Genomic DNA, 17,092 nt, shown 5'->3' on the forward strand with positions numbered 1-17,092 from the left:
TTTGCCCCAACGCTTCGTGTTTAGAGTCCGATTTGCGCGGGGTACAGAAGGTGGGGTCGTACTAAACCATTAAATAATGTAAAGCCGACGACCGAAGGACCCGTAACAATAAAACATTCCTGTACTTGTTTAGGGGTTCATTTCAGGAAATATTTGCCAAGAGTATCATTTTGTTTCCAATACTTGTTAAGGGTAGGGTTTCACACGCCAATACTTGTTAAGGGGTGCATTTTCGGAATATAGAAATTACGTGTTTAGGGTGCTTTTCGAGACCCCATGGTCGCGCATGGTATCCACTCGTGAATGGAAGTGGCCCCCCCGGGGGGAGGGCCAAATTCTAACCTCTCAAATACCACAATACTGCAATATTCTGAGGCTTATCAATGTGAATGGGTTGATATCATCATAATGTTGCAGTATTGGCAAACATAAACAGAGTACTTAGATGAAAACAAATTATTGCAAGATAACAGGGCCCCGTCTTACAAAGAATTGAGATTGATTCGATCAACAACAACTATGGAAAGCCAGCAACGTCAACATACAAAATACATGTTAAAATATTTTGGAGATATGATGTATATTCATACATTTATTGTTTTCTTGAAAATTCAGGATGCATCTCTTATTGATGGCAAATTTCCTATAGAAAAAAATTATGACACTGATGGATTTCCATAGTCGAGGTTAATTGGATCAATAGTAACGCTTTGTAAGATGGGACACAGCAGTGCATCGAATTTTCAATTTTTTATGAGAGAGAATAATCTCAATTCAGAACATTCATTTGGTTAATGCCAGCATCATGGAACAAAACCAATCAATGTCAAGCAACTCACACAACTTCCATTGTGGCAGCATAAATAGTTTGCTTTGAGAAAAAATTCAAAATCACATTTAGTGTTTTGTAAAAAAACAAAAACAAAAAAAGAACAGAAATATTGTGTTTTAACTTTCAACGATAGAATTCATAACAAAATGAAGTGAAATTTAATGGAGGGAATATTGTACCTTGTTCTGCTGTTCACAGTCAGGAATGATGATATACATGACATAGAATTATGCATACTTAAGTTTTCTATTTATCTGCAAGAGATTCAAATGTTCTGGAAGATAATTATTCTTTGAATTGAACTTGAGGAATACCACCCCCACATCAACAAGATCATTAAAATCATTATTACCATCATAATCATCACCACCATCACCATTATCCTCACCATCATCACTATCAACATCACCACCATCATCATCATTACACCATCATCACCACCACCACCACCACCACCACCATCATCATCATCATCATCATCATCACCATCACCACCACCACCACCATCATCATGTCCTATCTAACATCAACAAGACCAATATTCCGGTAGACTGTCCATCTAGCTCTAAAAACAAATGGTTTAGTTCTAAAGTAAAATCAGATGTGGTCTTTAATCTAAATTCTCTTGCAGTTTTCATCAAATTTGTAACATTCTCTTTTGGTATTCTGCCAATTAAGTGATGGTATTGAGCCGAAACAAGTCATAGCTTTGTTTCTATTTTCAGACAGTTTCTTTATGAAAGGATTAGGAAAAGAGGACAACAGTGTATTTCCACTCTAGTTTCCATGAATATAGCAATTTTACTACGACATTGATGTCTTTCAGACCATTTCACTTTATTGTATTAAGTGAGTATGAGCTGGTTTATTTATGTATTAATAGATACAAGCAAACATTAGTTATATGATTCATGATTCAATTCAAGTATGACAAATTAATCACCAAGTAAAGAAACATTAAGTTTGATTAAATAAGAAAAGTAAAAATAAATCAAATATGAAAACCATCTTAGGTATTTAGTATTTCTGAAGAGTTGTAAAGTTTATTTAATGAGAATTTAACTTTGGAAAGGAAATACCATTCATACTACTTCTACCTCCTCTACTACTACTACTACTACTACTACTGCTACTGCTACTGCTACTGCTACTGCTACTGCTACTGCTACTGCTACTGCTACTGCTACTGCTACTGCTACTACTACTACTGCTACTGCTACTGCTACTGCTACTACTCCTACTCCTACTCCTACTCCTACTCCTACTCCTACTCCTACTCCTACTCCTACTACTACTACTACTACTACTACTACTACTACTACTACTACTACTACTACTACTACTACTACTACTACTACTACTACTACTACTACTACTACTACTACTACTACTACTACTACTACTACTACTACTACTACTACTACTACTACTACTACTACTACTACTACTACTACTACTACTACTACTACTACTACTACTACTACTACTACTACTACTACTACTACTACTACTACTACTACTACTACTACTACTACTACTACTACTACTACTACTACTACTACTACTACTACTACTACTACTACTACTACTACTACTACTTCTACTTCTACTTCTACTTCTACTACTACTACTACTAATACTACTACTACTACTATACTACTACTATCACCAGTACTAGCACCGCTTATCCTTCTCCTCTTCCTTCTTCTCTTCCTTCTTCTCCTCCTCCTCTTGTTCTTCTTCCTATATATATCTTTACTAATATCCTCAATGAAAAGGGATTATTTTTTTCAAAAAAGTGAATCCACAAAGACCCAAAAAATTTTAAAAGTGAAATATGATATTACAAACCCAAGCATGCTATGATATTATGCTGATAATATTCATATATAGAGTATGGAAGCAATAAATGAGACATAGGAGAATGCAGCCATGAATTAAACCACACGATTTATTAATGCAAACATCACTTCATTGAACTATTCATATAGACCAATTTCTTGGACAAAATACAAGGACTTTAAAAAAAGCATAAGACACAACACATGAGAGCAAGACGGTGTTTAATACCAGTTTTTTTAAAACCCTGAATATAACCATTTTATATAAAAAAAGTCCCATTTCTGAATATCTAAATACAATACAAGGGTCATGTTTCACAAACCATTGATTTATTTAAAACAAAATAAATAAATGAACTATGGTACTTGTTAAAAGATACTGAAATCCTATAACTTGCAAGCAAATTAGTCAGAGATTAGCTGGAGATAAAAATAATTGTGTACAACAGAAATCAGATCAACAAGAGATCATGATTAAATATATATATCACGGTAATCACCCATATAGGAAAGGAATGAACAGCTTGAGCATTTCATGAAACAATCACTGATATTCACTTACTATTGTTATAAGCTACTGAAATCCTTGAAGCTGATTGGCTCACAACAATTTAGTCAGTGAAAATGACTTTGTTTGATGAAACTCCCCAGTGTGAAAGGGATTTCTGTGATTCATGTTGATGGTCATAATGACATGATGAGAGGTAAAGGAATTAGGAGTGAGACCCTATTTATGTCAGGTGTGATATAATACTATGCCTATACTCAAGAAAAATAAACCTTTTTAAACCTTCAATGTTAAAATTGGAAAATGGGAGGTGTCATAAACATTTAATCATTACTACCCTCGACTTGAATATTTCATCCAATAAATGGAAAAATGATACAACAATTTCATTAAACAAAATTATTACCAATAATGTCCCCACAGCACAACAAAAATAATAAGAAAACCCAAGAAAAATAAAGGAGAAAGACATCCCTTATCATAACCAAAAGCCTGAGCAAGAAGGTGTGGAAGAGTGTTAAGATTAATCTGCACTGCAAGCATATCAAAAATTTGAGCATGGAGATATGGTAGAATACTTGAATGTGCATCTATATGAGTACTACTTATTATTTACAAATTATATCATAAAACAACACACACACTTCAAAAAATGAATAAATATGAAAAGTTAACAAAAGTTGTTTTTCTACTTCAAAACAAATCAAGCATCGATATATAGTTAATACTTAATATACCTACATTGATACATCATAATGTGTATATTAACAAGATTATCATTACAAGTAGACTATGCTTTCAGTCCATACTTTCTAGAATTTACACACAGGTAAACTCTGCCTAAGTCAAATTTTTGAGACCATGGATAACTGTTTGACTTAAGAGAAATTCAACTTCAAAAAACGATATAAAACACATTTTCAATAATCTGGTCTCAAAAATTACTTTGATTGAGGTGAATACTCGACTCCGGAAAGTCGACTATCAAAGACAGAGTTACATGTAGTTTATATTGTTCTGAAAGGTGGCAGACAATCATGACTCAAACTCAAACAACAAATCTTTAGAAATTCCTCATTACTTCTGACTTCTCTGAGAGACATTACATTATGTAATGATGCAATGTTCTTGTTTTTCTTTAATTTTAAACACAATAAGTATGTATTTGAAAAAAAATAAATAGATGTATGAAAATATTTCAACTCTAACCAATTGTTTACAGAAAATATTGAAGTTCATTTAGCTTTGTTCAAAACAGAGAAAGTTGAGCATTTGCCAAAGCTTGACTCCACTATAAGGAAATCTCAAACTTTAATATAATGTATTTTGCCTACAGTTTGGGACAATAGGAACACATCAAATCAATAGGTGAATCATTATTAATTCAATTACTTCCTTACTAAGCCACAAAGAACACATTCTAGAAAAGAGGCCGACTAGTGTAATCTCCTAATCATTTTCCCCCACACACATTTATGAGCTGGCCATTCTCTCCAATCTACCCATATACATAATTAAAGAACATACCTTTGTAATACAATGGGTAATTGTTTTTTTAAATGAATGATTAAATGAATGCATGATCATTGTTCTACATGTATTTAATTAGAGAGAACTATTTTTAAAAAGCACAAAGAATGAAAGAAATATGGAGTTGGAAAGGGCTAAGCATTACACAAAACAAATATTTTGAAAACTTCTTTAATTAGAAAAAAAATTCTTTTGTTGCAAAAACAACAAATTATTTGATTGAATATCAACCACTAAATGTAGCTCAAATATATATAAAAAAAAGAAAAAAGAAAGCAATCATGAAAAGCATGAATGTCGTACAATATACATTGAATCCTTGTATGGTTTTCAGTGGATATTAATTGTAAGAAGACTGTTAATAGATGTACAATGTATGTGAATAGCAACACTGCATTATATATATTCCATGCAAATACCTGATTAATTATTAGACAAACAAAGTCACACAGAAATATTAATATAGTTAGCATGAGCCTACATTACAGAGGGGAGAGGAAGAATACTTTTTAAATTCAATACACAGAGCACTTTAGCTTTTTTTTTTATTATGCAACACTTTGCATGAGATCTCCATGTAGTTTAAAGACCATCGCACACTTTACGACTGTTCGCGATCCGATTTTGAAAAAAAATCGCATTTTGCCCATTTTCTAAAAATGTAAATGGAACATGTCATTTTGTTCGATGCTAAAATTAATTGAAAGAATACTAATATAACCATTTTGAAAGATTGTAAGCCTTTATTTTAGAGTAAAGGCCAAATTAGTTTCAAATCATAGCCAATTGTATGACTAATATGACGTCAGTACAAATAGATATTAAATTTGCTTTTATTCTAAGAAGGATTATAGCATAGTCACATATTTGAACATAGGTATTCGTAAAATGACAGTAAGATACTCCAAGTCTAAATATTAGTATCAAATTTTACTGTTTCATTCCAAAATTGAGTCGCAGACTAATCGTAAGGTGTGTGGTCACCTTTACAAGTACATGCATGGTTGTTGGAACAAATGAAATTGATTTTGAAAACCAATATCCATCCAGTTCTCCTGACCACTCTCATGCTGGCTCATATTATTGTAATATTGGAAAATATAACATTTATTTCAAAATATTACTAATAAAGGGAAGTGGTTTGGGGTCTTTTAAGTCAGAAATTGAAGAAAAACAGCTCGATTGTGCAGAAAACATAAACATTTGTAATCAAAATACAAAGTTAGCATCTGTAAGAGTAGACATTTAGAAGAACATGTACAATGTTTATGGAACATGATTGTAAAACATTTTAACAGACAGTGACTGGTATACACTTGATAAATATTCAATTCACTATGAAGTGAAATAAAAATAATAAACAGTTCTTGTATAGCGCATATCACAATTATGAATAATGTCTCTATGCGCTTCCAAAGGACTTGGATATTATTATGAACCACAGGGCCCTGAAACAAATAAGATCAGATTCACTTGTGTGATTGTGGCATTACAGTACTCGTAAAGAATCACTGTAATACAATTGTTTCTATTATATTACAGGGCCCTGTCCTTGTATGTTCCACACTTTACTAAAGGAATATTTTATACAAAAACAGAGGTATATGGTGCGCCACTTGTCCAATAAAAGCAATGAACTCAACTTATTGCAGATAAACTCAGTTTTATGCCGATATACTAGTTTAACACTTGAAAAATTCAACTTATCGATGAGAAACAAGGTTTACTTTTAAGTGATAAACTTAGTTTTTCAATTTAAAATGTGAAGAACAAAGTTTATCAATCGATACATTTAGTTTTTGTATTTTGATAAACTAAGTTTATTGGCTTTATGGAATAAATAATGCGCTTAGGGCATGCCATTTGTGTGTATTTGGACAGTAAACCATAGCAAAGTCATGTGGTGATTGAACCTCTCCCCCCCCCACCCTTCCCCTCCCCCATGACGACACTCATAATGTGCGCATAGGCTATGGAAAGTGCCGTACATGAAATAAGCATGAATATGTCACAACCTTCTCCCAAAGAAAGCTACAGATATACAGGTGCACACAAGCAATGAATCACTTTATACACAGATGAATATTAATTACAATGATGAGGTATATATGTGAAGGCATATTATGACTTATTGTTCTATAATCAAGTCTTTGGCAACAAAATAGAGAAGGCTATACCATAAATAAACACCTAAAGGTATAAAGTTGATATACATGTAGTCCTTTGCTCTTACAACATACATAACCACACCACACAAAAGTAAATTTTATTTTCACAAAACTATAAGTACATGTATGATGAACAGATGAAGCATTGAGTCCATTCTTATTACCGCTTTTAACCGACTCTAAATGAAAACTGGATGTAAATGTTTTAATATAAAAAGTGCATACAGATTTCATTGTAATGTATTACAGATATCTTTCCATTTTAGAAGACAGAACTCTTTTTTTTGCGACTAGATAGTCAAAGTAATCAAAAGCATCTTGCTTTTTGTACAATGGCAAGAGTATATTTACAGCATAAAAGAACAACTTCTTGATTCTTTTTTCAAATAAAAAAAATAAAGAGTAGAAAAAAGGAAGAAAAGAAAGTTAAACAGTACAGTACAATGCATACCAAAACAGTAATGCCTTTTTTGGGGGAGGGATCAAACTATCTTTAAATTATCATGAGACAGATTTTCTAGAAGTTTCATCTATCAGATGACATAAATAAAGGGAAAAATAGTGGTTCATGATTGAATGAAAACAATCATTTTGTGTCACAGTTATGCATCAAAATGAATGAAACACTGAAAGAATTAGATCTGAATATAATAATAATAATAATGCTCGATTCTTGTATAGCGCATCACACATAGCATAGCATGTCCCTATGCGCTCAAAGAAGAAATAGTGAAAGGTATATAAGAACAAAGTAATCGAGATATTTAGTTTGGACCATTAGTTCAAAGTTAGTTTTTTATGCTTTGAGGGATCTCCTGAATGTACATAAATCACTTTGATATCTCATTGAATTAGGTAAAGAATTAAGTATAGTACTCTGATCTCTGCATTCATATATGTATATCAACTGATTATCATAATTGTAAAAATTCTATTTGCTCTTTGCTTGGCTGACGATTGTTGACACATATTATTACTCTCAAAATCTATCTGGGCAAACAGATAGATAAATGAAAAGGGATCAACCAACATTTTCAATGAGTGTTTTTCCAGTAGGAGGAAGAATAAATATTCATTTTGATCTATTAAAGATATTGCTTTATTGGGCAGTTTTTTAAAATACATTTCGTACATATGGAACTACCTTTTTCCTTGACTAAATAACTGGCTTGACTACAAAATCTGGTTATGTATACTAAGGCTAACAAATTTCTGACAGATAAAATGACAATCATTGTAGAGAATCGTTACAACAGATTCTTTTAAGAATTAAGATTGAAATCACTAAATTCAGGCTGCTGCTACTATTGTACCCATTAATTTTTTTCTTTTGGTGGAAGCTCTTTTCAATACCTTGAATATACAAGGAAGTGTTTGGCCAAACACACACACAAAAAAATGTTTTACTGTATTCATCTGAAAGCGAAGACTTTAGAGCAGATCTATCAATATCAATAGCTTATGTGAGGACACAACTGTTCTTCGGGAAGCGATCTTCGCGCATTACAAGTGTGCTACTCCACAAGACAGGTGTAGAATGCCTACGCTGCTGTTTCGAATTTCACGCGAAATGTGTCGCCCGAATGAGAGCATTTCCATAGCAACAAGATCGCTTCACGTGAAGTTATTTTGAAAACCACTTTCGTGTGATCAAGTGGGAACGCTAGCAAAGCGATCTTCCAAACTGGTTTTCCTGAATCGGTTTCCAGTATACCAGTTCTAGAAAGCATAATGAGAACGGCCTCAATGTACACCTGTACCCAACGATCCACAAAATCATTCGTTGGTGCCACTTTGAAAATCTAACAATGGTACGAGCAAGATCCCTTAACTTATATGTGGAACAGAGCATAATGTGTATGAAACAGAAACATCTAAAGAATTCTCAGAAAAGCATGAGCATGCACAAGGGATATCCGGAATACCAAATGCTTTATGTTTCGGTGCCCTAGAGTTCCCTCCTTGCAGAAGATCCATCGGGCCACTCTACAATAATGGAGTAAAAGTAATATACATCAAATCCTCGGATTCCTAACTGCTCCAAGAAAAATGTCACTACCAGTGATTGTTGGATACAATGGGTTGCAATGCAATCTCCCTGTATTTTGGTAAAGCTCACTTTTAGGATTTTCATTCAGACTTTGGCAAATCCAGTGCAGCTCATGGGGTGCAAAAGGGATATGTGCTTCTAATTTTTTATTAGGAGGGGGGACAAAAAATACACTCAGCAAAAAAGATCTTGGACACCTAAAAAATTAAAATATTTCATATAGATACTTGATTAAAGGCAAATTATTGTATGTCATCAAGACCAGACAATATTCCTCTTCCAGTATGACATGACATTTTCATGTGACCAGTCATGCATGGGTGGTTAAATGCTTTAAACAATAGCAATGTCAGTAAAAGAAAATTGCAAGAAATGGACCATTCAAATGCTAATGATCATGGCCATCCTGTAGGCATACATTCAACAATTTCAACAGCTTGTTATCATTTGAACTGAATGATTAGGGATGCATCATAAGATGCATAATGATATGGATCATATGGACACTCACTTTCAAGATGAAGCTTTCCAACCAAGAGCATGCAAGAGCAATAGGAATGTTGCAGTCTGGGCAGTCATTTAGACAAGTGGCTTGATATTTCCAAGTTTCACCAACAACAATTTTAAATTTGAACCAGCGGTATTTGGCTACTGATGAAATTAGAGACCGGGACATCGATGTGCTGCACTCATTCAGAGCCAGGGTGTACAAACGAGATATTGAATTTTCTTTTGCCTATGCCAAGATACTGAAATTTGACATTTTTTATCGACTAACTTTAATTGACTTAAAATTCCAGTGGAATAGTGATGCATCCAAGGTGGATAACTATTTCTTCACTTTTAGAGTGGTATTTGACTTTAACTTTGCTTTTATCGTTTAATGGATATTTATGCCACATAAACTTTCACAACTGAAACAATGACTGATCGTTTTCTTGCGATTTTCTCTTACTGACATTGCTATTGTTTACTGCCTGTAACCAGCCATGCAATTACTGATCCATTTCTTGCAATTTTCTTTTACTGACATTGCTATTGTTTAAAGCCTTTAACCACCCAAGCACGACTGTTCACATGAAAATGTCATGTCATGCTGGAAGAGGAATATTGTCTGGTCATGTTGACATACAATAATTTGCCTTTTAATAAAATATCTACATGGCATATTTTAACTTTTATAAGTGTCCAAGAACTTTTTTTGCCGAGTGTACAAGATGCATAAGAGCATCTAGAATAGTGATGACCCTTGAACTTTTGTGTCATCACCCCCTTTTTAAGGTTACTGTAATATAGTTCCAATATACTATATTTAGAAACATTGATGTAAATGTATTAATTGAATTCTATTGCTTGTAATACAGTGTACGACAAAACAATTGTAAATCATGAGAATAAATCCTAAATAATATTAAGAAATAAGATTGTCAGATGTTTGCTCCCAAATAAATCCTGGATCTCCCAAATAAATCCTGGATCTCCCTGTACATGTACCCTAAAGATAAGCCTGATTTTAATGTGGACTGTTCATGCAAGTTTGCTGTAGATGAGTGTTGATGTAATAACAGTAGAACTCCTAAAACATGTAGCTTCAGGAAGACCTACTTCACCTCACACTGATGCAAGTTGTGCGTCAGCAAAATAGCAGATGACAATGGCATCCTTTACATAAATATGGGACAAATGTTCTTCATGTATTTGTTCTGTCATCTCAAAACAGTGTCATACTAAACTGTAGAAACTAAATGAAGTTTAATTGGGAATGGTATATGAAATGTATTATGAGCCCTTTTGTCCATTTCTTCTGTATTAGTTTGAGTTGAAATATCTCTCTTAAGAGGTTCAGCTTTAGGCTCTGGTTTTGTGTCTGGTTTGATGATTTTCATCTGTTTCATTATGATTAGGACAAAACATAATGGAATAAATTATAGTATAGATGATTATTTTTGCCACACAGTGAAAGGTTTGATACAACATGCCACAATTACGTACATGAAGGTGTAATACAACAACAAACATAAATTGTTGGAGACAGTATTATCATATGGTGTACGAACACAAATACAAGAAATGTAAAAATATCATTGAAAAGGTACACATAATAATGAACACAGAGAGTTTATTAATTACCACAGCATAACAGTGCAAATAAATATACAGATTTTTACAGGGATAAAAGTGAGTAACAAAACCAACAAACGACATGCACATTTAACATCCATTGTAATATTTCCACCAGCAATTAGTTACCAGGTTTCATTACAATTCACAATTAACATTCATACATACATTATATGTTTGATTATGATTCCATTTATTTAGATTATATAATTAGTCATACAATACACAGAGGTGTTAAGTGATAGCCAATGAGAATAGACAGATGTTAAAGATAGTAGACAGGCGTTGATAGACACACCATGAATTGAACCATCACCAAAAGATGAGAAGATCCAAACAAGTTTTGAAGAGATGGTGGTAGTGGTGAAACGAAAATTCCAGCATAACAGCACATGAAGAATGAAAAATGTAAAGAGATATACATGTACTTGTAAATGACTATGAAAATATTTCAACTGAATTTGATAAATGAATTATATGCCAATGACAATGTTTTAAGTACCCTTTTTGACAGAATAAACATCTTAATAATCATTCCTGCATTCATGTTGAATGCATTAAAATGCTTGGATACGGGTATGATTTTAAACAGTTCATTTTTCATATCTGTGGAGGGGGGGTGGGCAAGCCAATAAAAAATGCAATTGGCATAATGACTATCATTTAAAATAATAGTTATTATACATGCAGGTGATAAATTCATCATATCCAAACACTTTTATGACATCCTCAATGATTTTTTTTTTCAAATGCATCGCAAATATACTGCTGGGTCATGTAAACCTCTGAACAAATTAATCGTCCTCAAACAATTTTATATGAAAGTCACCCCCCCCCCCATTTGATTATTTTTTACTAAAATGATGCAGTTCATGGATTAAATGCCCTTAATGAAAAGTTTTTTTCTCTACATGTAGATATTAGCAAACATAGATTTATGTCATATTCATACCAATTTCAGGGAAATGAGTATCATAAATTGTTATTTCAGTCAAATTGCCAATAAGTGGTACAGCTCTATATTTCAGTTTCTATTAAACTGCCCTTAAAAGCAGCTATTCAGATCACAATGTTATATGTTGCAAAGTTTCTGTAGTGGAGAGTGGAGACTTTTTATGTTTAAGAGAGGAATTATATATTCATATAAAACAAGATTGTTACTTCCAGATCACATTTCCTTGTTCCTAATTCTAGTCATGCAAATCAGGTATAATCAATCTCTGAGTAAACATTATAAACTAAACTGCCATGAAAAAGCAATAACATTATGGGGTACATTGTATTTTGAGTTACGTTTGTATAGTGAAAAACAAATTTGAAACAATTTTTTTTTATTCTAATGAAGTTAAAAAATATATTTTTTTTTAAACCTTGCTCGCTGCTTAGATTTCAAGAGATTTACTTACTATAACTTCTTTGTTATCAATTAAAGTGCCAAAATCATGCTATATCTGAATAAATTACAAACCATGATGCACATGCAAGGGACATGCAATAATATTAATACTGCATTCCAAGGATACATGCAGTGTAGACTTTGTAATGACTCTGGCAAACTTTTTCTTCTCTTAGAATAAAAAAGGTGACAGCTGAAAGCTCAATTAATGTTTTATAAAGTTCTTATTTATTACTTACTTGGAAATACATGTAATGTAGGTAATTCAAGGATTTTTTTTTCTTTTATTGTATAAATATGCACTTTCACATAATGAAACTGAATACATCATTAGAATAAAACAGTTGGAATAAGTTAGCTAGTGTGAAAGCAGAAAAAATCTAATAACAAAAGTTTGAGTAAACTTGGAAAAACAATAAAAAGTTACGAGTATCTGAATGTCAAGAAAATGAATGCTATATATGGAGATATGGCAATACGAGCAAAGGTCTATGTGTGATGTCACATCTCTCTCCTTATGACACTAAAAATTAGGACAGGCTTTCAAGAAATTCAAGTTTATGACAATACAACATAAAAGATAGTTATTATCTACAGATTATTTGAATTAATCTGCTTGGTAGGATGAAATAAATTTGAGCTACTGCCAATGGGAGATTTATTCATGATTATGATTTCCTTTTAATTCTATTTTGTTTGAAATAAAGCATTTTTTTAACATGAATTATTTGTTAATAGGTTTTTCATGTAGAAGAGTATTTTAGGACCACTAATAAAGATACCCTATATAAAAATGAAGTGAGGGTACATGTATTTAAATAGATGGGGTTATCACCCAAAGTACATACATGAGACCTGAAAACGGATATGTACCGGTATTTTTCTTTCTCATTTCCCCCCTTTAGTTCAGGCACCTTGTTCAGTTATATAACATCTCTTCTTGAGGGCTATAATAGACATGGGGAGTATACAATAACATTATTATGCTATGCAGGGCCCGCTGGTATAGCAGTTTCCTAACTAAAGTGACTACCCTGGGTAAACAAAATGTTATTAATATCATAATTATTTATCATTATTTCATGATAAATACTGTTAGTGATTAACACTAACTATTGTTATAAGCTACTGTAAAATCCTTGCATAATGCATCTGATTGGCTGAGATCTCTTTATGAATGCCTGATGTGAGATGTTATGAGAAACACTTGAGATTGCTTTCTCATATCTTTAAAATCAGGGCTCTACACTAACCATTTTTCCCCTGGTCCAACCAGCTAATGTCGGACCAGTAGATACCAAGTTTTTCCATTGTTTACTGGTCAGAACCAAAAACTTACTGGTCACCAAAAATAAAGAACAAGATATAAAGACCTGAGTTTATTTTGCTGTCTTTTGTTGCCCCTCCCCCACAAAGAGACCATGCAAACAGTACATACACACACACAACATAATTCACGAGAGCAATTTTTTTATTTTAAAGATGCCAGAGCGATAATCATTATTTTCAATAAAGAATGAAATATCATTTGTATCAGTTTGATTTATTTTTTACTGGTCATGTCGTACCAGTAAATATTTCTATTAATAGTAAGTGGCCTGACATCAATTGTTATCGGTCTGGGACCGTCGAACCAGTGCAAGTGTTGCATGGTGGGTAAATTAACAATAAGAAGTGCATGTCACCGTTCCCAATCATTTCAAGACCATGTATCCCAAAACAATTAGATGTTGAGCATGTAAACTAAAAATCTGTTTTGTTGGATGAATTTCCAGATTTTACATTGCAATTTCAGTTGATCATGTGCCTGATCAAATTAAATCCTTCTCAAACATGGAATGGGCTCAAATTTTATTACATACATGTAGGCCTCATCTTTATCAGTTGTTATATATGCTGTAAAGTATTAAAGTGCTCAAGGGGCTATTTTGAATTAAAAATAAATAAAAAAAAAAACATTGTCAAGAGAGAGCGCAAGATGCCAAATTCAAACTCCAATGCCCCCAAAAATCCAAATCTAAACTCTATAATACAACCCAATGGCTGTACACAAACTCAATGACTGCTCATTAACTCTAATTCATACTGCTGTCCTTTCACCAAAGCTTTGATATTACTAGTCCTGTCTTCATCCTATTATGTTGGTAAAAAATGAATAGTTCAGTCTTAATCTCAATTATTTCATACCATTCAGGATTTAGGGATTGACTCATTTTAATACAAACTTCACACAAGGTAAAGGGATAAGAGAAAGTGATCCTGACAGGGATGATTCCCTGAAAATGAAACGGAGTATTTTATGAACAATCTTGTCAAAAGTCAAGAGCAAATCCAAGGAACAGGTGGGGGAAAGGATTATAGGCTTGCACAAAGGTAACGAGAGTACACATGTGCACAAGGGCATTTCACATTAGGTGGTTTCAGACCGCCTTGAAGTTTGTCAGTTCCAGGTATTTTCTGATCAAGAAATTTACACGATCAGAAAGTACCAGGTAATATTGGCAATGTGAAAGCAAATTACGCGTAATATCCCCGAAAGAAAATACCAGCTAAATAGTAGGCACTTGGCAAATTTATGAGAACTTTCGCGGGGATTTTTCCAAGGTCGCAAGTATTTTGGCAATGTAAAAGCAATTTACAGGAACTTTTAGCCCAGCGTGTAGTTAGGCGCGAGCGCCATGGGTGGCTGCTGAGCTAGTGGTTTTGAATCTCACGCCTTGCCTGCTTTTCAGACCATGCATACTGCGTATGCTCCTAACTTCAGGAAATTTATCCCGAAGGGTGTGCTTCGGGGCGGTCTGAATGCAGGAATAATCAATGTGCATTTTTTGGCCTAAAAAGTTCTCGCGATTTAACAGGGATTCTTATGATCGAGGCGGTTTGAAACCACCTATTAACTGCAAACTGATACAATGCTAAAACATGGTTAGAATTCAACGAAACAAGACCTACAATCACAAAATAACAAAATGACAAAAGATGATGTAAAATGACAGTCATGTGAGGAAAAGGGGCCAGTAGGAGATTCAGTATGGGGAGTTCCTTTTCATGACTTCATTTCAATTTGCTATTTGGTTTGAATATATTTAGGGCTCTGTTTAAATGTTGAACTACTAGTACCATAGCTTCTACGGTTTGGGTTATTTCCCATAGCCTAAGCCCCCCCCCCTCAAGAAAAAATGAACAAATAAATGAATGAATAAACGAACGAACAAACAAATAAATAAATGAATAAATAAATAAAATGGACTTTACCCAATTTAACTAGAAATTTTAATATACTCATTGCAAGCTGAGAGGCTGTCATCAATTTAACTGGTAGGATTTTGATACATGACCTGAAAGGGACACTTGATGAGGTCAATAAATAGGGTATCTAAATGTCATGGATTGGAAATAGCCCTTGACAGTCATAATTGACTGATAATAGTCACTTTAAGATTATGATACAAATACATTGATAACATGACATGTACAACAACAGACACTTTTATACACATTTGGTGTTAGTTTTTTTTTTACAATTCAGTATCACTAACGAGTGAACAGTAATACCATGGTCACATTTGTTCTACGGTGGCCATACGGCGAGTCGAAAACAGTCGTTTTATTAATTTTTATTCAAACCACCTATATGTAGCTGTTACGGCCGCCGTAGAACAAATGTGACGATGGTATAAAGCTACACATATGTACAAACAGTCAGTGTATCCCCTAAAAAGCTCCAACAACATGTACATATTTTTCAAGTACTGATCCCCACCTCACCACTCAAATCTAATAAGTTAAATACAGATTCTCTGTAATAAATACAAAATCAATAGATAATTTCTTGAATTATCACAACAAACCATGTACATGATGGCGATCTTTTCAAGATCTATGTGAAAATCTTTAGTACCCCATAGGGAAACCTAAAATTTCTTAACAAATGTGCTAACATACTGTACAAACTACTATAATTGAACACAAATGGAAAAGTAAATGCATTGGCCCAAATAAAGGGTATGTTCAATGTTGATTTTCAAATTTAAAAAGAGCAACATCAATCGCAAAATAAAATGCAATCAGATATACAGAGAAACCAAAGGTGTGTTAAATATACCCATTCCCAGTCGTAGAAGTTGACATCTTTCAGATTTTGATACGGCAGAAAATCTAATTCTAAATATCGAAAAAGGGGTTTTAAAAGATGATCAGCTTTCATTTTACAACCTTCAGCATTGCTAATGCAATAAAAACTTTGAAACTTTGTGAGCGCGATGTGATAGGTTAACGATGGACATATAAACTGCTTTAAACTTTTGACGGTGAAAGATGCACCATTGATTTGTGTTCATAATTCATGCTGTAGTTTAAATTTTAAAATGGACATTGAACGCACCCTAATAAAGAATCATACACAAATTCACAGGGGCTTTTACAGGGACAAGCTGTTTCCAATAAAGATTAACTTTATTTATGACAGCAAAACTACTACATAGTGGCAAGTCTTTAAAAGAAAAAAAAAATCTTTCAGTATTGCATTTTTGCTCAAAATAACAGGGAATAATTTTAGCTTTCTTTCTCTTGCCCTGCCATGTAGGTAGGCCTACAAAATTGCAAGACCAAACCTCGCTGTTCAGTAACTTAAGGAACATATTATA

General features: G+C 33.2%; 1 protein-coding gene across 4 annotated transcripts in view; it reads right to left on the reverse strand.

Annotated features, from left to right (window-relative positions):
* The window catches only part of LOC121414304 (zinc transporter 1-like), a 63,182-nt gene that overhangs the window by 3,804 nt on the left and 42,286 nt on the right, over positions 1–17,092 (reverse strand). For 2 of the 4 annotated variants that reach the window (XM_041607436.1, XM_041607433.1), the window contains one exon: positions 10,394–10,815. The exons of 1 other annotated variant lie outside the window; for it this stretch is intronic. In XM_041607436.1, the coding sequence (XP_041463370.1) occupies positions 10,657–10,815 (159 nt within the window). In that variant the 3' untranslated portion in view covers positions 10,394–10,656. Of the gene's footprint in view, positions 1–8,547; positions 8,866–10,393; positions 10,816–17,092 lie in introns of those variants that run through there. One more of the 4 variants, XM_041607435.1, reaches the window with a different exon arrangement.

The sequence above is a fragment of the Lytechinus variegatus genome, chromosome 4 (assembly GCF_018143015.1).
Source record: "Lytechinus variegatus isolate NC3 chromosome 4, Lvar_3.0, whole genome shotgun sequence".
Classification (NCBI taxonomy): Eukaryota; Metazoa; Echinodermata; class Echinoidea; order Temnopleuroida; family Toxopneustidae; genus Lytechinus; species Lytechinus variegatus.